Raw genomic sequence first — 25,066 nt, 5'->3', positions numbered from 1 at the left:
TTTTGACAGGAATAAACTATCTCCGTACCTCCTGCCCATGCGGGAAAAAAAAATAAGTCTGGAAAATAGAAAGTTCTGTGCCTTCATATCAAAGAGTTTTTTAGTTCCCTGGAGTGGTGGAGTGCTTTATCACAATCTCGATAATTGAACAGTATTCCTATAATCAGGCGGGTCCAAACCCCTTGCACTGGCCGTGGGACTAGCGAACGATGAGCGTGCTCCAGTATGAATAGATCTGAAAAAATCTCTCTTCCTAGCATTTCTTTGAGAAGCGCTCCACAAAGGTTTCCATTTTGCCAACATATTGTTTGATTCAGCCAGGCTGATGATGCGAGGTTTCCCATCGAGAGTGAGTTTCCATATTCTGCCTTAGCTTGCTGCGTTAACAGTGCCTTCTCCATCTGCTTGTGCGTCCCCAGCGTCAAGACCTGTTCATCCTCAGCTTCTGACACCCATCTTTCAACCATGTCGAGGCACTCTGCATGCTTATCAAAGTGCTCTGACACTCTGTCCATCCGGTACCAGAGGACGTCGATATTCTGGTCAGTCTTGGTGAGGATGAGCTGCATGGCTCTCAGGATTTGGCACAGTTCGCCTCAGGCCCAGAGGTGTATTCACTTGTCTCAGGTGCCACTGCCTCATCCTCTCACAGCCTGGGGTTTTTTCTCCATTGGAACTGTGGCTTAGGCTGGGTTTTATCAATTTTACCCATTCCGGCCAATGCTGGTCAGGCCTTTGCAAGTGTAGAGACCGAGTTATCTACTTTCAAATGTGTAGGGCAGTGCAAGAGGGTGGTCAAAGATTCATCAAGTTGCCCTGGTCTTGTACTCCTGCTAAGAATCGCAGTTATAGTAGCTGTAAACAGCGGTCACTATGACTGAGGAGTTCCCCTGATGCTACGTCTGGGGATCTGTTGTGAGTAGCGTAGTTTTAGTGCGTGCCTGCACCCGTGCCTCAGAGTGCAACCACAGAACAGCCTGCCTGCGGCACACCATTAACAGGCACCACATTGCTTTGTCATGTAGGAGACTCCATATTAGACAGCTGTACAGTCAGACAGGTATGATGTGGCTGGATTGCAACAGACCTTAAGTCGTGTCGTGGTGCTGCACTGGTTTTGAGCGTAGGTCCCCGGTGCCTCAGTCTGTCTCTCGCCCTGCCTGTATCTGTACCATGAGCAGAATGCGAGGCAGAGTCAGCCCCAGTAGTCAGTGTGAGCCAGGACCCCCGCCTTGCTATTGTTGGAGCTGCTAGTCACAGGGACCCGACACTGCCCGTTGAGGTGTGGCAAGCAGATATTGGTCCCAGTGGACGCTCCAGGCACAGTCAGTGGGGCATTTCAATATTGTATTGTAGGGCCCCCCTCGGATTTCCTGGGGCTCAGGTAGTGTACTGCAAGGTGAGCGAGCTGGACAGTTCCCTATGTTGAATTCACGCCACTGGGTGCAGAAAACCGATAGTCCTCTTCACGGCGTGCGACAATATCATAATTAAATGGGCCCTTCAGAGTGCGGCAGTGTAGTGATGTTAATAGATATCCCCCGGGTCCCCATGGTACCCACTCACCTTCAAGGGCTTGAAAGTGCAGGGGAGAGAACAGAACAGAGTGAGCCTCATTCTCTGGCGTGAGCCAGGTGATGTACACCCTCCATTGCTGGGTGCTGCAGCCAGTCAGACCACACCCAGCTGTCACAGCCTCACCAGCCCCTGAAGCCTGCCTCACAACAGTGTGGAGCCCCCTTCTGGGCACCGGGGGCTCAGACTGAGGACAGGAAAGGATTACAATGAAGCAGTCCTTGGTGCAGGCCTAGCGATGCCTGGCCACATCACGGCCGCTGGTCAGGTATGTTCCTGGGGCTGTTTTCCTGCGAAGTTCTGGGTATGAAAAGGGACGCATAAAGTGGCGATTTAGGCCACAATAGATGGCACGGTGGTGCAGGATAATGGAGGATATGGGAAACGGCCAAAGGAGCGCACATACTAGGCGGCCATCTTTAGGCCATGCAAGCTCCGCTCATTGCTGCATCTTTCTAAAAAGTTTTGACCTATTTTTGTGGTACATGAGGGCTCGATTTACATCATAGGTATAGAGAGACTGTTTCGCAACCAGATTGTGGAAAGAAAATGGGAAGATCAGTGAACTGGTTGAGGTGGAACTAATAGGCCACTTTTAGGAGAATTTGGTATTTGTGAAGAAGACAACCCAAGTGTACTTGAAAGATTTTTCTTCCAGTGTTAATGCCTGGAGCTCACTAACATGCCTGAGAAAAGTGATGGCAGTGAGAAAAACCACCTTTCAGGAGAGAAAATGGAGGGGACAGGAGTGGAGTGGCTCAAAAGTTGGGCCCATAAATCTTGTGAGAACACTGTTGAGATTCCACATTGAGGCCAGAGGAACCCGAGGTGGGATGGCTCACTTGAGGCCTTCCATGAAAGCCTTAATTTATTTTATTTAGGTCATTTATATCGCGTACGAATCATCACCAAGGGGATCTCTCTGACTGGTATTCTGAAGAGGAGATGTGTTACCTGTTCAGATGATATGCTTCTACTGCTGCCAGGTGAAGATGAATGGAAGTGAAGCTAGACCACACATCTGCAGGTACAGCAGATAACAGACTATATCCTGGCCCCTGGGTGTTAAAGGGTTGATTTGTCTGGAATGACAGTAATGAATAAAGAACTTTTATTTGATAGTGTAACAGTCTTATGTGGTTTGCCTGCGTGCTTCTTTCAGGATTCTCATGCATTCAGGTGGTAGATGGAGGTACCTGAATTCTGGGACCTCAGGAGCCAGATCACAAATTTGGGCGACCTGCTATTTGGGTGCCTAGTTTTGCCATGGTTCTGTATGAGAATGTCTGGCCTGTCAGGGAGCCTCTTGATGAGTCATGAACAAGGGCTGGTGTGCCCAAGTGGCAGAGAGAGACATCCTTCTGGGAATAAGCAGGTACATCTAGTAGACTCCAGAGCTCTGCAAATGGTGTGGGATGTTATGGTTCCGCCCACTCAGCCCGTGCACTGCAGGAACGAAGAGAAGATTGCACCAATCCCCTCTCCCTGCCCAAGTGCCACCTCACAGATCACAGATAAAACAACTGCGGGCGCGCAAATGGACCTGAAAAGAGGGTGGTATTGTAATGACACCCAGTCTTCCACCCTGTAGTAGGTAAAAGGACACTGCTCCCGTCTCTTCACCTCTGCACCTATGCACACAAACAAGAGGAAGTATACATCACTGACTGTACAACAGACGAGAGAAACCCAAAACCCCCTCCAATGCCAGTGAACATGCCCTGCCACCACAGTCACCCAGCTTACCTATGTACAATGCAGGCTTTGCCTCGAAGAGCACACTTGGCAGTTGGTGGAATCGAGTTTGTTTCAATCCACAGTGACCCAAGGAAAAGACAGGTTTTGTTGTAAGTATGGTGTCACCCTAATAAAAACGAAGACTGGGTTTTTAGGGGAAAAAAGGCAAGAAGTGCTCAAGATTTCATAAGAGCACACCTGAAAAAACCCCTTTCTTAAATGCCAAAACGAAGGCAAGGGACTGGGACAGGCCAAAGAAAAGAAAAACAATCTGTTTCCTCAGCACTCGCGGAATGACCCGAAAAACGGGTCACTTCCGCATAACGATGTGGAGTGGTTACAGAACCAGGGGGTGTGTCACGAAGCCGAAGCCCCGCAATGTACCGCGTTTCCTCGCCTCTGTAAAACAAGCCAGACCACAAAAAACAAACAGAGGCAGATAGGAGCCCCTATTTCTTGTACTAACCTCCGAAAACGAGTGCAAGGAGAAATAAAGCAAAACGAAGGGGCAGGGACCAGACTGACTAGCTAGGAGGGGCAAAGGAAGACAAAGAGGGAAGTGGAGGACAACGGGTCTGAAGACAAAAAGGAAAAGCACTTGAGGGGAGAGTACTTGATCTATACCTCACGAGCCCGTGAGGAATATCAATTGAGAGCAAGGAGTACTCCAACAGCAACCAGGAACCAGGAACCTCACAGGAAGCAATAACTAGCAAGGAAATGAAGGTAGGACAGCCTTATATCCAGTTCCTGTTTGATCATGTGGTGGCAGTCCATGAACACTATAAAGGGACCATCCCTACCCTTGCATCGCATCCTAACAGTACCCCCCCCCAATGACCCTCCCTACAGGGCGGGGTTTAGCAGGATGCCTCCTGTGGAACAAACGAACTAAGTGTGGTGCATGCACCCCCCCAGCCGGCTCCCATGTCCTGTCCTCCGGGGCATATCCCTTCCAGTCCACCAAGTAATATAGGCGGCCCCTCCTACGCCTTGAGTCTAGGATAGCCTGAACCTCAAACTCAACCTCCCCATCAATAACCAAAGGCGGGGGCGGGGGCAACACCTGAGCCGAGGGTACATATGGCTTCAGCAACGAAGTATGGAACACTGGATGGATATTGTAATCCTGAGGTAACTGGAGCTTCATGGCTACTGTATTAACAACCTGTACTACCGGGAAAGGACCCACGAATCTGGGCTGCAATTTACGGGAACCCTGCATCCTCAGATTACGGGAGGCCAACCAAACCATATCGCCCACCTTATACAATGGGGCCGAGGCCCGATGTCTATCTGCTTGCCTCTTCATCTCAGCCTTAGCTTCCAGCAACCCCACTCGAGCCAAACCCCAGATATCACTCAGCTTCTTGCATACCTCATCAATAGCTGGCACATGCCCAGTGGGTTGAATAGCAATGGCCCTAGGATGGTATCCCAAGGAGCAATAGAAGGGTGTCATACCCAATGCAGAGTGCAAGCTATTATTATATGCAAACTCCGCAATGGGCAAAGCAGTCAGCCAATCGCAAGACAAAGATGAAACCAGACACCTCAAATACTGCTCCATGGTCTGATTGGTGCGCTCAGTCTGCCCATCCGACTGAGGATTATACGCAGATGATAATCTTATCTCAGCCTTCAACACCAAACAGAGCTCAGTCCAAAAATGAGATACGAACTGAGCCCCCCTATCGGAAATAATCACCGACGGCATGCCATGTAGCCTCACGATCTCGGACATAAATACCACTGCCATCTCCTTAGCCGTAGGGATCTTGGGCAATGGAACAAAATGTGCCATTTTAGTGAATAGATCCACTACCACCAAAATGGCGGTGAACCCGTTCACTGATGGTAAATCGGTCACAAACTCCATGCTGATGGTATGCCAAGGGGAAGGAGGGACATCTAAGGGCTGCAGAAGGCCAGAGGGCTTGCAATGTGAGGGTTTATTGATGGCACATATAGGACAAGCTGTCACATGGTTATGGATATCCTTCGCCATAGACTCCCACCAAAACCATCTCATACATAATTCCTTTGTTTTTCCTATCCCAGGATGTGCCACCAATGCAGAGGAATGACACCATTCCAACACCTCTTTTCGCAAAACCGGCGGAATAAACAACCTCCCCTCATGGTATAACAATCCATCTCGCAAGATGACCTGGGGCAAAGACAACCACGGAACCATATCCATCTGACCTAATCGCTCCTTCACCAGAGTAGGAAAATCGCTAGCTGTGACAGCCCCAATGATCCTTTGACCATCAATCATTGGCCTAACGTCACTCAAAGAACTCATATCACCAGGACCGACATGAATCCGGGATAGGGCGTCAGACTTAATCTGCTGTGCTACGGGTCTATAAGTAATGACAAAGTCATACTCATTAAAAAATAGAACCCACCGCATCTGACGAGGTGTTAACGCCCTAGCAGACCTGAAGAACTCCAGATTTTTGTGGTCGGTGTAGATAGTAATAACATGCCGTGCACCCCATAAATAGTGACGCCACTCCTCAAAAGCCAACTTCACAGCCAACAATTCTCTCTCCGCCACCGTATAATTACGTTCCGCCGGTAACAATGTTTTGGAGAAAAAAGCGATGGGATGCATATGGCCAGTGTCCTCATCCCGTTGGGACAACACCCCACCCACTGCACACATAGAAGCGTCGGTTTCGACGAAGAAAGGTAAGGCAGGGTCAGGGTGCACCAACACGGGTGCTGTTGTAAAGTGTTCAAGCAGCAGTCGGAATGCTTCCTGTGCCTCAGGAGACCATACAAAGGGAACCCCTTTCCGCAACAAACGGGTCATGGGAGCCACTACATCAGAAAAGTGGGAAATAAACCGCCGATAAAAGTTGGCGAAACCCAAGAGCACCTGGATTTGCTTCACAGTAGACGGTATGGGCCAGGACACAATTGCCTGAATCTTTTTAGGGTCCATCCGGACTCCAGCCGCCGAGATGATAAACCCCAAGAACTCCACTTCAGGGGAGCTGAACTGACACTTCTCCAACTTTGCATACATATGGTGTTCCTGCAACTTCCTCAACACTTGTGTCACGTGATCTTTATGTTCAGCACCCGTTTCCGAATAAATGAGTATGTCATCCAGATAGACGATGACAGTTCTATCCAGATATTCCCTAAGGACCTCATTAATAAAGAACTGGAACACTGCCGGCGCATTGCATAAGCCAAACGGCATTACGCAATATTCGAACAGCCCCTGTTTGGTCTTAAAAGCCGTCTTCCACTCATCCCCGGGTCGAACTCGTATCAGGTGGTAGGCGCCCCGCAAATCCAGTTTAGTAAATACAGTGGCCTTTCGAAGCTGGTCCAAAAACACGGGGATGAGGGGAAGAGGGTACTTGTTCTTTACTGTTGCTTTATTTAAGGCCCTATAATCTACACAGGCTCTCAAGGACCCCTCCTTTTTCGGAATGAAGAAGATCGCCGATGACACAGGCGAAGTGGAGGGACGGATGTAGCCCAAATGCAACATCTCCTCGATGTATTCCTTAAGATGCGCCTCCTCAGGTTCCGACAAGGCATAAATACGGCTACAAGGTAACGGAACACCCGGCACCAGATCGATCTTACAGTCAAATGACCGATGCGGGGGAAGACCCTGAGCACATCCTTTGTCAAAGACCCCCTTAAATTCTGAATACTGTGAAGGAACGGAGCCCACTTCCGTCACCGCACACGACAAAGGGTGAATCCGCTCCCTAGCCTCAAGATAACAATGACTCAGGCAATGAGCGGAATCCAATGTCACCAACCGCTGCACCCAATCGATCTTTGGGTTGTGTTCCTGCAACCAACAAACCCCTAACACCAGACCTAAAGAAGGTGCGTCAATCAAATCAAAGACCACAGCTTCCGAATGCCCGTTCTCGCACAACAACTGTAAAGGAACGGTTTGACGGGTAATACATCCAGACGTCAATTCAGTCCCCTCTATGGCTCTCACCGGTTCTGGCTGTTCCTTCTGACGACATGAGATCCTTAGTTTCTCAGCCAATGATATATCAATAAAATTGCCGGTTGCACCCGAATCCAACAAGACTGACACAGAAACCCGTTCGGACACAAAAAGCAAAAGATGGGCATTGATGATAAAATGCCTTGGCGCCTGGTCAACTGCTCCCAACACGTCATACTGTCTCAATCGTTCCTTCTGTTGGCAATCATGACCCTCTACGTGCACAAAAGCTACCTTCTTGCCATACCCCATACCGATGGTTTCACAGGACATTCCCTGGCAAAATGGCCTCCCTGTCCACAATACAGACACAGGTTTAACTCCCTTCTCCTCTTTTTCTCTTCAGGAGTCAAAGGCCCACGCGTCCCTCCTATCTCCATAGGTTCAGGCGCTGTTTTGCTGTCCCCTATCGATTTTACCTCTGGCTTAACGTAACCTCCTCGTGATACCTGAAACCGACCACGTTCCCCACGTCTCTCCGCCAATCGGTGGTTCAGTTTGACCACCAGATCAATGAACGCTGCACAATCCCCCGGCGGATCTACCACCTCCGACACCACATCCTTAAGTTCCTCACAAAGGCCTTGGTAGAACAGGGAAGTTCTTTTCTCTGTTGGCCAATGGGTTTCAGATACCAACCGATTGAACGAGGCTATAAAGGACAATAGATCCTGTCTGCCCTGCCGTAACTTTAGGAGTTCTGCGTCACTCGCCTGCATGAATGCATGCTTTGCAAATAAGCCCCGCATCATCTCCTTGAATGCCGCATAGTCATACAACACTCGATCATCACTGTCAATCAGGGGAATGGACCACTGGGCAGCAGTGCCAGCCAAATACGAGATGGTAAAGGCAACCTTAGCCGAATCATCCGGAAAGGCACCAGGCTTGCACATAAAATGCAGCTGGCACTGGTTCATAAAAGTGGCATACTTCTCACTATCCCCAGAAAACCTCTCAGGGGGAGCCAAGGGCACCGCAACCGGAGTATTCACCGTAACAGCGAGAGGAACCCCTCCTCCCGCTCCGCTTGAACCTGACCCACCACTATACTGGAAAGTCGCTGGCTGAATGACTGTTGCCTGCCCCCTCTGTTGTAACTGTTCCCTGGCTCTCACTGCCACTAACTCTTGTTTCAGCCCCGAATTATCTTGTCGCAAATCCTGCACCTGAGCCTGTAACGCTGTCAAAGCTCCCATAACGTCATGCATGGTGGGCACACCCGTACCCCCACCCAAGGGATTCCCTGAATCCTCATTTTTCTTCATCCGGGCAGTGCTGTAACACTTGGGCTAGTTATTCTGTTATGGTTCCGCCCACTCAGCCCGTGCACTGCAGGAACGAAGAGAAGATTGCACCAATCCCCTCTCCCTGCCCAAGTGCCACCTCACAGATCACAGATAAAACAACTGCGGGCGCGCAAATGGACCCGAAAAGAGGGTGGTATTGTAATGACACCCAGTCTTCCACCCTGTAGTAGGTAAAAGGACACTGCTCCCGTCTCCTCGCCTCTGCACCTATGCACACAAACAAGAGGAAGTATACATCACTGACTGTACAACAGACGAGAGAAACCCAAAACCCCCTCCAATGCCAATGAACATGCCCTGCCACCACAGTCACCCGGCTTACCTATGTTCAATGCAGGCTTTGCCTCGAAGAGCACACTTGGCAGTTGGTGGAATCGAGTTAGTTTAAATCCACAGTGACCCAAGGAAAAGACAGGTTTTGTTGTAAGTATGGTGTCACCCTAATAAAAACGAAGACTGGGTTTTTAGGGGAAAAAAGGCAAGAAGTGCTCAAGATTTCATAAGAGCACACCTGAAAAACCCCCTTTCTTAAATGCCAAAACGAAGGCAAGGGACTGGGACAGGCCAAAGAAAAGAAAAACAATCTGTTTCCTCAGCACTCGCGGAATGACCCGAAAAACAGGTCACTTCCGCATAACGATGTGGAGTGGTTACAGAACCGGGGGGTGTGTCACAAAGCCGAAGCCCCGCAATGTACCGCGTTTCCTCGCCTCTGTAAAACAAGCCAGACCACAAAAAACAAACGGAGGCAGATAGGAGCCCCTATCTCTTGTACTAACCTCCGAAAACGAGTGCAAGGAGAAATAAAGCAAAACGAAGGGGCAGGGACCAGACTGACTAGCTAGGAGGGGCAAAGTATGAAAAAGAGGGAAGTGGAGGACAACGGGTCTGAAGACAAAAAGGAAAAGCACTTGAGGGGAGAGTACGTGATCTATACCTCACAAGCCCGTGAAGAATATCAATTGAGAGCAAGGAGTACTCCAACAGCAACCAGGAACCTCACAGGAAGCAATAACTAGCAAGGAAATGAAGGTAGGACAGCCTTATATCCAGTTCCTGTTTGATCATGTGGTGGCAGTCCATGAACACTATAAAGGGACTATCCCTACCCTTGCATCGCATCCTAACATGGGACAAGCTCTATGGCCACTTTGAGAAGGAGTGCTGAAACCTCTGCTTTGAGCAGATGTTGGTTTACTGGGAAGAGTCTATATTTGTGGGGTGGTATATTGGGAGAGGTTGCAGTAAGCACCTATGTTTACCGCTATTGCCCCGGTATGTCCCTCTAATACAGCCTCTAGGGGAGAAATGTTGTGGAAGCTTCATGGGAGGTGGTCTTTGAGCCTCCATGAGTGTGGCAAAAGGACCCGCAAGGAGTGGGTGTCTGCAGGGCACCCAACCTGTGGTCCATGCGGGTGTTGTCCATCCAACAGCATGTTGAGCAGGAGTTGCCGTACGTCTGACTTTAAGCTGGAGATACAGAGCCAATCATGCCTACGGAGGAGCATACTTGAATTGACACCTTTGCCGCTGTGTCAGTGGTATCAAGAGCACACTGAATGGTGGTTTTAGAGATAATTTTGCCCTTGGATACTATCTAATGCCCTCTTTTTTTACCTCATTGGTTTTGGAGTAACTCCCCCATTTCGTCCCAGTGAATCCGGTTATAATGTGAGAGCAAACAAATGGAATTGGCAATTTTCAAATGATTCTCTCTCTGCCCCGCAACTCTTTTGCCCGCGGCATCAATTTCTTTACTTGAGCATAGGCAGATATTTGATTGAATGGTGGGTTGTAGAGAGGGTCTCGAAAAGGAAATCCTCTTCTATGGGTTTGACATGCATATCGACCTTGTGGTATGGCGCTGCCCTGGATACCAGCTTGTGGTAAGATGTGGAGTCATCAGAAGGGGACAGGCGGGCCGGGTACCTGTTAGGATCGGGGTCCCCTGGAGGGCCCACGTCATATGAATCCCAGGCATCATGATGTGGGGATGTATCTAGAGTATCCCCCTCCCTCGTGATCCCCTGTATCGGAGTGTGGTGACCCTCTAAGGTGTATATGAGAGTGGGTCAGTTGGTGAGTGAGGAGGGGATTGCATACTCTGTGGTCTAGGTGGAGAAGGAGGGAGTGGTGGTGGCTGAATGTTTGGCGTAAGACTGGTGGCTTTGTCAGACTTCTTTCTGTGCTTCGCCAGAAGAGGGACATTGAAGGCTTCCTCGAAGCTTAGCTGGTGTTTGGGGGCTTGTGGAGCAGCCATCAGTGGGCAGGTGAGGGTATGGCCTATGTGGGGATATATCACAAGATGTTATTGCTGAGTGTCAATCTTTTCCTGGAGCTTTTACAGGACCAGTTCGACTGTTGTCAGTGCCAAGGGTTTCAGATCCAATGCTGGAGTCTTCACGGCGGGCGCTGATTTCGGTTTCAATACAGAAGGTTGTGGCGCCAACAGCCAGATTGGCTCAAGGTTGAAGCAGGCTGCAACGACTTAGGTGGTTTCTTCAGTGCCGAGCCAAGGCTATCCATTGAATCCGCCTGGCAGGTATGGTGCCAACTATAGCCTAAAGGAAGTGATGACCCAGAAGCCGAGCTCTGTGAGTCCAGAGCGGCTTGATATCTATTTGCTGCGGACTGCTCAATATTCAAGCGGTGCCAAGGGAATTGGGAGGCGTACTCATGACCGGTTGTGCTGGTGGAATGTCTGCGATCTCCTGGTCGGAGCTGGGGTTGGACAAGAAAACCTCCTCATCAGCAACTGATGCCTGTGCATGTTGTTACCCCTCAACGTCGTAGGTACCAAAGAGGTCTGGGGTGTTGTCTCCATGACATCTCGAGGCAATGGGCCCTGCAGTCGTGGGAAGAAGGAGTGGCAGGTGTTGTAGCTGGCCTTGTAACGTTCGGGCGGGAGGCAGCGGTTACAGACCTGATGGAGATTGGTCCAGGGCTACTTTGTGTGACAGCGAGGACAGTATCACAGTTGAGGCATTCTCAAGAAATCGGAAAAGACATGATGAGGATCTGAAGGGCAAGACCCCCATGGGGCTGAAAATGACCAAGATGCCACTCGAGATGATGGTGCATACATCGACTTAAGACGGTAGTAATAGTTACACAAAAGGAAATACCAGCAGAGGAATAGGAACCCATGAAGGCTGAGAAGAGCACCATGATGGTGTCAATATGAAACACAAGGGCACATGCCCGCACCCAATGGTGGAAAGAAAATAATCTAACAATGGAGTTGATGCCCATGTTCATTACCAACAAAAGGGGGAGTCTCAATGCCTTATGACTCGAAAGTCTTCACAGAAGAAAAACAACTTGCAGACGTCCATGCTTGACACTAGATGGCAGGAGTATGCACAGCATGTGTATCTGCAACCACACATACCTCAAATGCTGGCCACACCCAAACAATCTTTTTTTTACATTCACAAAAGAGAAGGGGGTTACGGGGGACAATGGTTTGCACCCAAAATTGTGGTATCAAGCTGTTGATACAGAGCATTTTGAATCGCAATTTGGAAGTGCCATCCAAAATATGCCCCTCCTATATTGCAATTTCATAGGTAGTTTTAGCCCCATTCAATCCCTATTTGTGATTCTGTAAGCACATAATAAATCTGAATATTTGTTTAGCACATACAAAAAGCCAATCAGCGGTTGCAAACCTTTTGATTTAGCGAATTAGCGGGTTTGCAATCGCTATATGGCTTTGTATATCTGGCCCTTTGTTGCAGTTAGTTTCTGCATAATAAAGATTTAAAAACTTTACTCCATTCTATCCAGAAACTTCGCCGTCAATAACTTTCACCAAAGTTTAATTTCATCAGCAATAGTTGTAACCATTTTTGAGAGAAATATTAAGCAGCAATGTCGAGAAGGAAAATATTTAACTCTTTGACATACAAACCCGAACTTACAGCACAATAAGTATTTTTCATTAGTCTGAGTAGAACATGCCTATTCAATGTATCCTGATAATATAAAATGATCTCTGCTTACTGGACCGATGTTGCGCACAGGTGATCCGCCAATCTTAACTCGGGCTGTGATTTATAATTCTACATTCAACACCCCCAAAATATAGCACTGCAATCTATGTTCTCGGTTAAAACGCCAAACACAGAATTTCTTTCATACACAGGAAAACAGCACCCACCCCACATGACCCGCAGAGAGACGCCCAAAGGACGACTCCCACCAGCAACAGTCATGGACAACAGGCCAAGAGACGGAACCCAGCCCATCAAGGCCAACCCGCCCATACACAGCCCAACCGCCATACCGCAAAGAAGGACAGTGAACAGGAAGGAAATAGGGACGGACCAAACATGGTACTCACCAGGGGGTAGGAAGAGGGCCCCAAAAGCACCCACCCCACCCCCAACAGAGAGCCCAGGCGCCCACCAGAACACCAGCGCTGGGCAGAGAAGTCCCCGCCCCCCGGAGAGGCCACCGCAAGAACCACACCGGCCGCAGGGAGGGAGCCCAGGACCAGGCCCAGGCCCAGGAGGAACCTGCAAAAGAAAGACAGCAGGAAACACGGGACACAGCAAAAAGAAAGAAACAGGAACCGCTACGCGGTACTCACCAGGAGGGCAGGAGGAGCGCCCCAACAGCCCACCGCCCTCCAAGAGACCGCCCAGGCGCCTTCCAGGACAACAGCGCCAGGCAGAGCAGACCACACCTCGGATGAAGGCCGGAAAGAATCAGCCCCAAACAAAAGGGAACTGCCAAGGCAAGGCTCCACAGCACGAGGGGATCGCAGCACAGTGGCACGGCACAGCACTTCCAGAATCCAGGGAGCAGCCCGCCACATGGCCAAGCAGCACCAACACAGCCAGAAAGTGCGGGCGGCAGGCACAGCAAGGAATACGCACCCAGCAACGCCAGACCATGATTGAAGCCCACAGGACCTCGAAGGCCAGCAGGCGGACCACCATCCATGTATATGCTGCACCTGTTAGTGAACTATTATACAATAGATCCACCAATAATGATATCCGTCGGCATGTCCACGACGATCCGACTGCATTTCGTGTAATAGGCATACCAGGCAAAGCAGCATGTCAGGCACCCCACCAAGCAAGTCCCGCAAATGGCCGGAGAAACATGCCCGGGGAACGAAGAAAGGCTGCAAAGTCACGGAGGCCGGAAAACCGGGGAGCAAGCCCGGCAGGCCAGGAGCCCGCGGAGCAGGACGTCAAGAAGCCCAGCAGCCCGACGCGTCCCACAGAGAGGAGGACTTCAGGGACGAAGAGGACAGCCCAGCAGCCCGACGAGAAGACCCTGAAGCCACCGCAGTTAAGAGAGCAGCAAAACTCCATACATTCTGTCGGAAGACAGAAAAAAGAACAGGCTGCATGCTGGGTTGGTACCGCTTAATTACTCCCAGTGGGAGGGAGCAGGTAGGGTATCCCAGCATGCTCCTTTTCTTTTTTCTGTCGTGGAGATGGTCATCTCCATATTTTAAGGAATGGGACGAGGTCAGGAGGGACCTGGGGTTAATGACTATCTCCCTACCATTAGTTCCAGTGTGACTCACTTATCTATGGAAACATCTTGTCATAGTTACTGACAGGAGCTTTCTGGGTTGTAGACCGCATAATATATGTTTCATCGGGTGCACTGCATACACAGTCCTCTTTTTAATTGCTCTCGATGAGTGCCAAGAGTACCAGCTGGTACCTCTTGTAGCATGTTCAGGGGTTCTATTCATAGCAGGGACAGCTCAACTTTTCATCCCTCCTATGTTGGTAAATTGAGTGCCATAAAATCAAAAGTGATAATAAAATGTTTTTATAGTGCTTAAAAATGGCAAATCTGCGACATAAACAGTTATAAAATTGAATATTACTAGAGTGCCTAGTGATCTTTTGACGGCAGTGAAACCGCAATAATCTGTTTTTCATGTGTGATTCCCAACAAAGGCGCACTAGTCAAAGACTGTAGTAATGTGCAGTGGGTAATAAAACCGTATTATCATATTTATTACTTATGGGTTCTATGCGGATTTAGTGCAAAAGACCTTGCTGCAAAAATTTAAGGGGCAGATTTATGTTAACTGGTGCATCCCCAGGGATGCGCCAGTTAACATGCGCCACAGTGCGCCACTGCTCCGCCACCCATGGTGCGCCGCATTTATGATGCGGCGCACCATGGTGCAAGGCAGTGAGGATGCGTGACGCATCTCTCGGCGTACGTGCGGCGCATTGCAGGAGTCATGTCGCAAGTGCGACATGACTCCTGCAATGCACAGGGGCCACCTATTCAATGTATGGTGCGTCACCCTTACGCCTGCTTCAAGCAGGCGTAAGGAATTGACGTAGAAAGTGACTGAGTGAAATCTCATAGATTTCACTCAGCCACTTTTAGGAGGCGTTCCTGCGCAGGAACGCCCCCCCCCTGCGCAGGAACGCCTCCTTATGGCGCAGGGGTTTCCAACGTGACGCATCTCCTAGATGCGTCACGTTGTAAATAGGGCGCATTGTTTGCGCCGCCGTTGCGTCACATTACGTGACGCAATTGCGGCGCAAGGAGGCGCAAGAGCCTCATAAATCTGCCCCTAAGACTTTAAAAAAAAAAATGTGAACAGAGTTCATACCCTCCTTTATATTGTCAGCTAATATTCACCGGTAAGAATCGGAGAGTATGTTCACTTACCTGAACAACAAAAATATGTTCATTGCAGGAATCTACGTTGGTTACAGCAATGTTTTTCTGTATATACCTCTCGTTACTTTCCTTAAATTGCCCTCTAGAAGTCACTCTGGATGACAATAGGTCGGCATCCAGTGTTGCATTATATTTAACATCTACATAGGAATACAAACAAAAAACAGGTTGTTAAATGGGGACATGTGAATGTTTTTTAATTCTGACAATAATTACTCATGTAGCAAGTACATCGATGCTATTGGTCTAGGTAAACTGGTACAATTGTGCTTATTGGCAACCGGACTCTTCATCACATTTTACCCTCATGCCATGCAGCACCCAATGGGGATGCATATGGTGCAGTTACAAAAATATTATTGTGTGCATAACAGAACAAGGTGACTTTAGAAGCAACGACTCTGTTGCCTCTATCTCAATTTGAATAACAAATATTTGTCACATTATAAAAAGTCGCATACACGTCCTTCACAAACTTACACAATTAAACTACATGTATTAATTTAATTTATTTGAGATACAGCTGCCTTCTTTCGTTAATGTACTGGGTCTGGCCTTGCACACTTCGACATTCAAAGAAAGAAGTCTCGATCTCAAGACTAAGGGAGTCATTATAAGGTTTGGTGGAGGTGGAGTCCTGCTGATTTGGCCTCTGCTAAACCAATGGCCCATTTAGAGCTGAGTAACCAAGTAATGTTTTTTAAGGTGGAGCATCAGCTGGCTATGACATCAGAAACCTACGACCCAGAGCAGCTGGATGCAGGGGCGGCTTCTCCATGTGGACGGAGGAGGGGAGAAGTGGCTTGCCCACTCTGAGGGCGCCGTTTGGTCGGCCCCAGGGCTGACCAAACCAGTCATACGCACTCTCTCTTTTCTCCAGTAGGACATGGAGAAAATGGCCTCCCCTTAGGCCCATGTGTGGTCAGCATCCCAGCCAATCAAAACGCTGCCATGTCAGCGTTGTGATTGGCTTAGTGGAGGGGAGGGAGGCTGCCTGCTTCCTGTTTGGAGCAGAGAAGCAGTGACGACGTGGGACCGTACTGGGCCAATGAAGGTAAGTTAACTTTTTATATATATATATATATATATATATATATATATATATATATATATATATATATATATATATATATATATATATATATATATATATATATATATATATATATATATATATATTTATATTTAAAATTAACACATTTCATTCCAAGAAGCGTGTTGTGGTCACAAACTCAGAATCAGAGTGTTTGTGACAACAAAAATGCATAACCTTCTGTCCCTTGGTGCTGTAGGCACCAAAATCAACAAGAGGAAGGGAGAACGGCCGGAATGCAGGCTCCCATTGTAAAATGGGAAGTGCAGTTCATCCCTGCACCCCGTGGCGGGCACCTCAAGGTGCCTACCTTGCGGTGCAGGGATCAACAGGGGGGCACCATAGGTGCCCCCTCGGCCTCCAACCAGAGGCCGCTCACCCAAGGGGGCCCTGCTCGGGACTCCAATTGCGAGTTCTGACAGCCTTTCTGTGTCGGAAAGGCCAGCACGGAAAGGCTGCCGAAACCCAACATCGTAATCCCAAGGGCGGAAATAGCTGCCCTTGAGATTACAGGCCACATTTTGACTGGCCAACGGGCTCTCTTGAAGTAGGATTTTATTTTTGAAAAAAACTAAACAGTGCTCCTTTCACCATGGGAATTTACTCCCATGGAAAGGGGGGCATTGCGCACATTTCAGTGCCCTTTACCACTGACGGACTTTGCAAAATGGCTGAATGTCTGCCCACCTAAATTAGGAGGACAGACATACAGCCAACACCCCTGGCAGCCCTTACTCCATCAGGCTGTCAGAGAAGTTTGACCACAGCATAGACGGAGTAGTTTCAGCTGTTGTTCAACTATTATCGGCCCAAATTTAAATCTTGTGCGGGCAGCCCGTTATGTTGGTGCGGAGGGAACTCTGTTGCTTTTGAGACGAGTTCCCTCTCAGTCAACATATAAATCATGCTCTAAGTCTTTTGCAGGGCTACAGGTATGCACACCGTGGCTCCTGCAATTAATAATATATACTCGAGTTTTGTTTTTTATATTCTGAGCGCAAATCATGCTAGTTATTTAATTTGGTAGACACCTTCGCTCGTTTTTGGGTACCTGAACTTGTTTTCATTCAACAGGCAACAGAGCAACAGAGCAAGTGAGATAAAGGCAGACGAGGGAAAAAGAAAGAGGAAAATAATATAGAAAAAACAGTGACAATGTGGGAAAGTAGCGATGAAAAAACACCAGCATAAGTGAGATTAAGAAGCAGAAAGAAAGGCGTGAGATGGATCCTGCAGCACTGGCAGCAGGCTCCTAATGCAAATAAACTGGGCACTTGCACTTCTTCTTTATGTCAGGCAATGACAATGTGATGTGTGGCAGGCTTATAAAAGCTTTTCTCGCTATCTTCAATACTTTATTAAAAAACATGCATCACAATGGCAGACAGCTAAACAATCTCGAATGACCTTACCAACATTATTCGTAGAACCTGCCGGTCTGAACTGGGCTTTGAGGCAGATTTTAACGGCCACCTCTGCATTCTTGTTGTAGAGAATTATCTTATCGGGTTTGAACTCTGCTGTCACAGACACATCGGCTACACTCATGGACCTGAAACACAGGAAAGATGGTAATACCTTACCAGGTGGTGCCACAAATGTAGTAAGATCGCAATGCTGTGGAAATACCCAGTTTCACACCTCGAGGCTTCATAACAATAAATCACTCTTTCCAATCAGGTAACAGGCACTGACATCAGAGTCTGTGCCCCAGTTTCCTTTCTCCTTTAAATTCGTCTTTTAAAATCATTCTTGTGCTGGAATGCTCCGGTGAGTCAACGCCCAATGCTTCAATAGAATTGAGGTGACAATCCATCCATTTTCTTTGTTAGATATTGCCGACAGATGGCTTTTGGCAACAGAGCTCGTGCACCCAACATAGACTTAAAATGGTTTCTGGGTCTGCCCCTTGTTTTGCGGGCTTTCTTTTTTATCCTCATTCCCCGCTCCTAGGGGCATGTTATCAAAAACGACGTTAAAATTATCGTCGATTTAGCGGCAGAAAACTGCAGCTAAAGCGGCGATAATGGGCTTAATAATATGCCCTGGAGAATTCCCATAGAAGCCCATGTTCACACCAGCCCATGGGCTTCTATTGGAATTCTCCAGGGCATATTATTAAGCCCATTATCGCCAGTTTTCTGCCGCTAAACCGGCGATAATTTTTAACGCCTTTCTTGATAATATGCCCTCGAATTCGGTGACTCTCCTCACTATTCTTGCATTTGTCTCACCCAATGAGCATTTTGGTCTCATTGGAGCATATTATCAAGAACGGCGTTAAAATTATTGCCGCTTTAGCGGCAAAAAACTGCCGCTAAAGCGGCGATAATGGGCTTGATAATATGCCTTTGTGAATTTTCATAGCAGACCAGATTCACACCAGAACCTGGGCTGCTATGGGAATTCACAAGGGCATATTATGAAGCCCATTATCGCCGCTAAAGCAAAGATAATTTTAACACCGTTCTTGATACTAAGCCCCATTATGTTTTCGCTGAAATCGATGTATCTTTTGTTGGTTTGGCTGTAGTTCTCTCTAAGTTCTCTCTTTCGCCCTTTGTTAATTCCTATCCCCATTTTCTTAATTTATATATTGGACTTTCTTCCACCAACTTGCCCATAACTCTGGTGCTTCATCCTCTGCTGTATCAGCAGTCTTTTTATTAATTCCATTATGGCTACCCATGCATGCGCATGTGGGTGCATTTGACCTCACAAGGTGAATGTTTTTTCTTAAAGCGAAAGAAAAGCAATCCATGTTGGCCTCTGTGTGTTCGCATGCATGTGCATGCACAGCTGTGCTGCCATGTTGATATGCTACTTCTTTTCTGAAAAGAATAGAAATATTTTTAATTTTGGTATATCTGCCAACTGGACTTGTTTATTCTATAATGAAGGTTATATATGACTGGCTCCACTTTGGAAGTCTGAAAGCAGAGGCACAGCAAGGGGTAGGTAGCGCAGACCACATCCTTTTCTTTCACCTTTTCTAGAATGAGGCCAACATCACTCTTATATCTAACTTATTTTTAAAACAACAGGAGTGTCGGGTAGGTGATTAATAGCAGCATTGATATGTATTGTAATTTAGTGAAATATTTCTTTGCCATACATTTCTCCATGTGGGTCAGGTGTCAGCTGCTTGTCTGGGGGATTAGCTGAGGAAATCATTGCTGCCTCAATGTGATTACCCTTGAAAAATAACATGGGGATGATGCAGTCAGTGTTAAGAGGTGCAACTGAGACAACCTGCCCTGAGTACCTGAATGTCATAATGCAGGGCTGATTTGATCCTCAAAAATTATTATCCCAGCTGGAGGAGGAAGTTCAAGCCAAAGGAATATCCTAGAACCACTTCACTAATGCCTCCAGAACATTGTAATTAGCTGCTGCTTTTGGTGGGAGCAGGCCTAGGATATTTTGTCACAGAATTGCAAGAATAGGATACAGAGGATCGTATATATGACTGTAGTATGTCTCATCCTGCCTGACAGTGAGTGGCTAGTAACTTGGAAGACCCTCAGAGTGGCTTTTCCAGTTGGCTTCCTATGTGTGTGGATCTCTGTTAGAAATTAACCTTTCTGCAAGGTCAATCCCAAACGTTTTGCCTTTCTCCTACCCTTTTTGATGAAGATAGGCACTTTTCCACTGCTAGCCAGTGCTAAAGTTGATATGCTCTGTACTCAAAACATGGTTAACATTGGCTTATCCATAATTGGCATATTTAATTTACTTATAAGTCCCTAGCAGAGTGCACTATTGTCCACAGGGCCTGTAAATGAAATGCTACTAATGGGCCAGCAGCACTGATTGTGCCCCCACCCAATAGCCCTTTAAAAATGGCTCAAGCCTGCCACTGCAGAGCCTGTGTGTGCAATTTTAAACTGCCATTTAGACCTGGGAAGTTAACCTACTTGCCAGGCCCAAACCTTCCCTTTGTTTAATATACAAGTCACCCCTAAGGTAGGCCCTAGGCTGCCCTATGGGCAGGCACAGTGTATTTGAAAGATAGGTCATGTAGTGTTGAGTTTTACATGTCCTGGTAGTGAAAAACTGCTACATTTGTTTTTCACAAGTGGACGGCCTAACTCTCCCATAGATTAACATGGGGATTGCCTTAAAGCATCTTTTAAGAGTAATTTCCAATTGGGAAAAGAACGAGATTTGAAGTTTGGTGTCTCTGGACTCCAATATAGAATCACAACTTATGGTGAATTCAGATTTTAAATTGTAAGTCCAAAAATGCAACATTTAGAAAGTTGGCATTTTCTTACTTTAACTATTCTGTGCATCTGCCTGTCTCTGAATACACGTCTGGGTTGAATGACAGCTGGCCTTTGTGCATTCCCTCTAGTCAGTCACACAAAGGGAGATGGGGTGTGAAATGTGCATCCTGATGACCCATCACCAGGCTGATGGGTCTTCCTGAGATAGATTGAGATGGAGGAGCTGACACTTGCACCTAAATAGGGCTGTGCCTGTCCTCACACAAAGAGCTGCATCCCCTCTATAGTGAGTCTGGAGCCAGGGACTTTGTGATCTTTAAAGGCCTATTTGAAGTCTCCCCCACTTCAAAGGCACATTTGGGTATATGTACTGGACTGTATTGGCCGGCTGCATGCTGCTTCTTGCCTGGGAGTGAGAATGACTGGACCTGCTCTCTACATCCTCAAAGCCAAGTTTATACAAGGCCTTGTTGACTTGCCTCCTGTTCTTTGAAGTCTTAGGGTCACAAAAGTCTTCTTGTAACACTGCTGGTGCTCCTGGACATCTGTGAGTCCTTCCCAGGCCTACCCGGGCCTGAGGTGCCCCCTCCAGTCCTGGGCCTCAGAAGTGGGTTCTGCAGCTGTTTTCTTAAAAAAACAACGCAGTGATCCCTTTGCACCGATTGGAACCGATGCAGTGCTCTCTGACGCAGTGCTGTTTTACCGAAGTCACAGGTCTCGACTACGAGGTTCAACAACGATGCAGTGCCGATGTGAAGACGCCGCGGCGAGGCTTGAATCCAACATAGTGCCGACCATTCGACAAACAACTTTGAGGCTCAACTCAGAAGCATTGACCCGACTGCATGAATTAAAAGCGACTCAGGGAGTCCTTGCCGCTTGCTCCATACAAGGGAATGCATGGTCCCTGTAGCTGGTCTGCCGTCCATCGTGGTTTGCCTGAACTTTGGATTTACCACAGTCTAGCACGACCGCCAGTACCTTTTATCGCTATTGACTGTTTTGGGATTTACTCTTTAAAAATGAATATCCCGACTTCTACTGTTTTGGTTTTTGCTATTTTGTTTGATCTTGTTTTACTCAGATAAATATTCTATGTTTTTCTAAACTGGTGTGGAGTCTTTTTGTGGTTTTGTTCCTTGTGTTACTGTCATTTAAGTGTTGCATAAATACTTTACACATTGCCTCTTAAATTAAGCCTGACAGCTCTGTGCAAAGCTACCAGAGGTTGAGCACATGTTAATTTAGGTTGTATTTCTGACTTACCCTGACTAGGATTGTGGCTCCTACTTGGACAGGGTATATACTCTGCCAACCAGACCCCTAAATTTCTAACAGCCTCCAACACCAAGGGGTCGATTCCGATCCGGTAAAATCATCGTCCGTACGACTCGCATCCGGAGCCATTTCCGTACGACTCGTACAGACACCGTACGACCCGACGAGTACGATCCCAACCGGGATACCAGGACGCGAGTCGTACGGTCCACGTCAGGTAAGGGCAATTCGTACGGAAAAGCGCACAATCACATACACACCGTACGGTGCGTACACCCCATGATCGCAGGGGTACGCGCCGTACCCCTGCGATCATGGGGGGTACGTGCCGTACATCCAGCGTACATGGGGTACACACCGTACACCAACCATACATGGGGTACGGTGCGTACCCCTGCAATCATGGGGGGTACGCGCCGTACCAGGGGGGGCGTTCCGTACCTGTTTCGGGGCGAACTCTGCTTTTATGGCTGTTTTCAGCTCCCGTTGGAAAAGGGTCGTACGGTGCGTACCCAACACGAATCGTACTTGCCGGGTCGGAATAATCGGCCACGAACCGTACAGATGTCGCGTACAGCGGGTTCCGAGGGTGAGTCGTACGGAGATTAGAGTCGTACGGTGTCTTGTACGACTCGTACGGAGTACGGCTCCTGGTACGGATCGTACTTCATCGTTCGTACAGGGACGCTTATGGGTACGAATCGTACGGGGAAAAACGCTCCGAACGGCAATTCGGAGCGCTTTTTACCAGATCGGAATCGACCCCCAAAGGTATGAACAACCATTGAAGATTCCCAGGAACAGGGAGTAGACAGTGGAGCAATTTAACTGATCTCTCCTTCATTCCATTCATTAAATTCTGCTATCTTAAACTTGAGTATGTTATGGAGAGAAGCAGAGACTAGTAGGGAAGAGACAATGATGGGAAGAGGAGGGAGACATGGTTTTTGGGAAGTAAGTAGTATAATTTGTTTTTTGGTTAATGGCACATCTAGATAACTTCCTTATTTTTAGGATGCCCCATTGCACTCTTGCTATGCCAATGTGCATTTCACTACAAGCCAAGTGTGCCATTTCAGGCACTATGCCACAGGTTGACATAGTATGGCTGCTACTAAATATCTGGGTGGATGCACTTTGCAACTGATACTGTCAAAACTGTCTTTCACCTTGTACAATGCCTTTTGACTAGGCTTGCGCTATAGAAATACCTTATACTTACAGACATACAAAACAGCATTTAAAAAATAGGCCATCTTGGCTTCTCACAATTGGCCAATGACCCAACTCACTTAGGAGGACATTGTTTCAACCTACAGTTTTCCTCAGTTCCTGCCCTCCACCTAATCAGCTCTGAGCGGCAGTCCTAGACAGAGCACAGTTTAAGTATCTTGTTCATTAAAAGTGAATCTCTTTCCCCGAAAAACACTTTCCACAAAGGTATTCAAATCCTAATCTGCGGACTTCACACAACTACTCCTGGACTCATAGGACCACTATTTGGAGAGAACTCGTACATTTCAAAAAGAAAGTAACATGCGTTGTATACTGTTGCCCTGCAAGACTAATCTCATGCAGAGCAATAAATAGTTCACAGATAACATTTTCCAATTGATGAAGCAGGACAGAACAAACAAAAAACATTGAAATAAATTAAAGGTACGACTCATCGTACCATTTGTAGAGTGCACTCCAAGGGTTCTAATTAGCTTGCACCAGAGCATTGACTCTTCCCCATCGCTCTGTAAATTCATGCTTCTTCCTCTGCCTGTCTTTCTGTCTCCCGTGACCCGTCCCTCCTCTTCCCTCTGCTATACTCAAGATTTAGATAGCTGAAATGAATGAATGGAATGAAGGAGAGATCACATAAAATGCTCCACTACCTACTCCCTCTTCCCCATCAGTGTCTCTTCCCTACTAGTCTCCGCTTCTCTCCATACTATTCATTTCCTTGGACAAAAGCATTTCCTGCATAATAATTGTATTATATCTCTCAGCTGTACTCTACTTCATCGACTAGAAAGTGCTCCCTAGCAGTCTACTGTAATTAGTTGGCATCAGTACAACAGTGTTATTTAGGTTTGCCTCTTTCCTATTTATTTGGAGGTTTTGTAAAGCACTGCCAACCAACTTGGTTTGGCCTCAGAGTGTTTTGGATTAGATGACTGTCTAGCTAATGGAATGCCTGCTGGAGTAATATTCTCATCTGAAGAGATCCATCAACCACATACACTGATAAAAAGATTGCAAAGCCTTAGTAAAGAATATGCAGGCTGAAAGTCATCCTTAGGCTTCTAAGTGACAGGCTTGAGTAAAGAAGGAGAAAATAGTCAGTAAAGGGGTGGGGCTAGCCATAGGTTTACTTCAAGGGATGACCTTTTTAATTGATTTCCTGAAGTTGGAAAAACCATATCCCAGTCATAAAGACAGAGATTAAGAGTAGGCGAGAGCTTTGCTATGGAAAGTGCCATCGTGTGAATTTCTTTTATTGAGTCATCTTGAATGACAGTAAGTTATGACTTGCAGACTTTGTGCTTGTGGTAGGAAGATGAGCAATAAACAATTTAGATCGATACAGGTAAGTTGGAGCTCCGCCCATTGGAGGGCTGTCAGGGCAGACATGATGTAGCCATGTCAAGTCATGTCATGTTAGGACAACAGAAGACAAACAACATAGTTTTAGACTGTTTTGGTGTATTTTGTAGAGCTCTGAACCACATGTATGCTTCTAATACTTTATTGCACAAAGAGTCAACCACGAGATGCAATAATCAGAAAATGGGAAACTATTATAATAATGAATGTGTTTCTTTACCCTCACTGATTCAGTCTGAAGTAAAAAAACAATAATTGGCAGTTTCATCATGAATAATGTGTCGTGAGTACACACATACTCACACACACATACACACACACACGCACGTTCTCTATATATATCTTCATGCTTCCTTTGCTCCGCCGACAAAAGGATACCCACTGTTTAAAATGGTGGTGCGAGTTACTTAGAGATGCCAATTTAGACAATAGAAAGCAGCACGCTCTCTTGTCTACAATGTAGGACATAAGCCTGCCTCTTTCCCCACTTCTCCCTCTGTCTGTCTGTCTCTCTCATGTTTTTGCAGTTTCTACCAGTCCCTCTTTTCCTATCTTCACCTACTTACCATCT

At 47.3% G+C, this 25,066-nt stretch overlaps 1 protein-coding gene across 1 annotated transcript in view; it reads right to left on the bottom strand.

The window, feature by feature from the left end:
• ITGA2 (integrin subunit alpha 2) overlaps positions 1–25,066 on the bottom strand; it is a 683,385-nt gene that overhangs the window by 237,070 nt on the left and 421,249 nt on the right. Inside the window, exons 16-17 of the mRNA XM_078675061.1 lie at positions 17,806–17,945; positions 15,289–15,440 (exon numbers count right to left, since the gene is read on the bottom strand). Of these exons, the coding sequence (XP_078531187.1) occupies positions 15,289–15,440; positions 17,806–17,945 (292 nt within the window). The remainder of the gene's footprint in view (positions 1–15,288; positions 15,441–17,805; positions 17,946–25,066) is intronic.

This window comes from Lissotriton helveticus, chromosome 2_1 (assembly GCF_964261635.1).
Source record: "Lissotriton helveticus chromosome 2_1, aLisHel1.1, whole genome shotgun sequence".
NCBI lineage: Eukaryota > Metazoa > Chordata > Amphibia > Caudata > Salamandridae > Lissotriton > Lissotriton helveticus.
The sequence above is the reverse complement of the archived record's forward strand: the minus strand, read 5'-3'. Positions and strand labels throughout refer to the sequence as shown.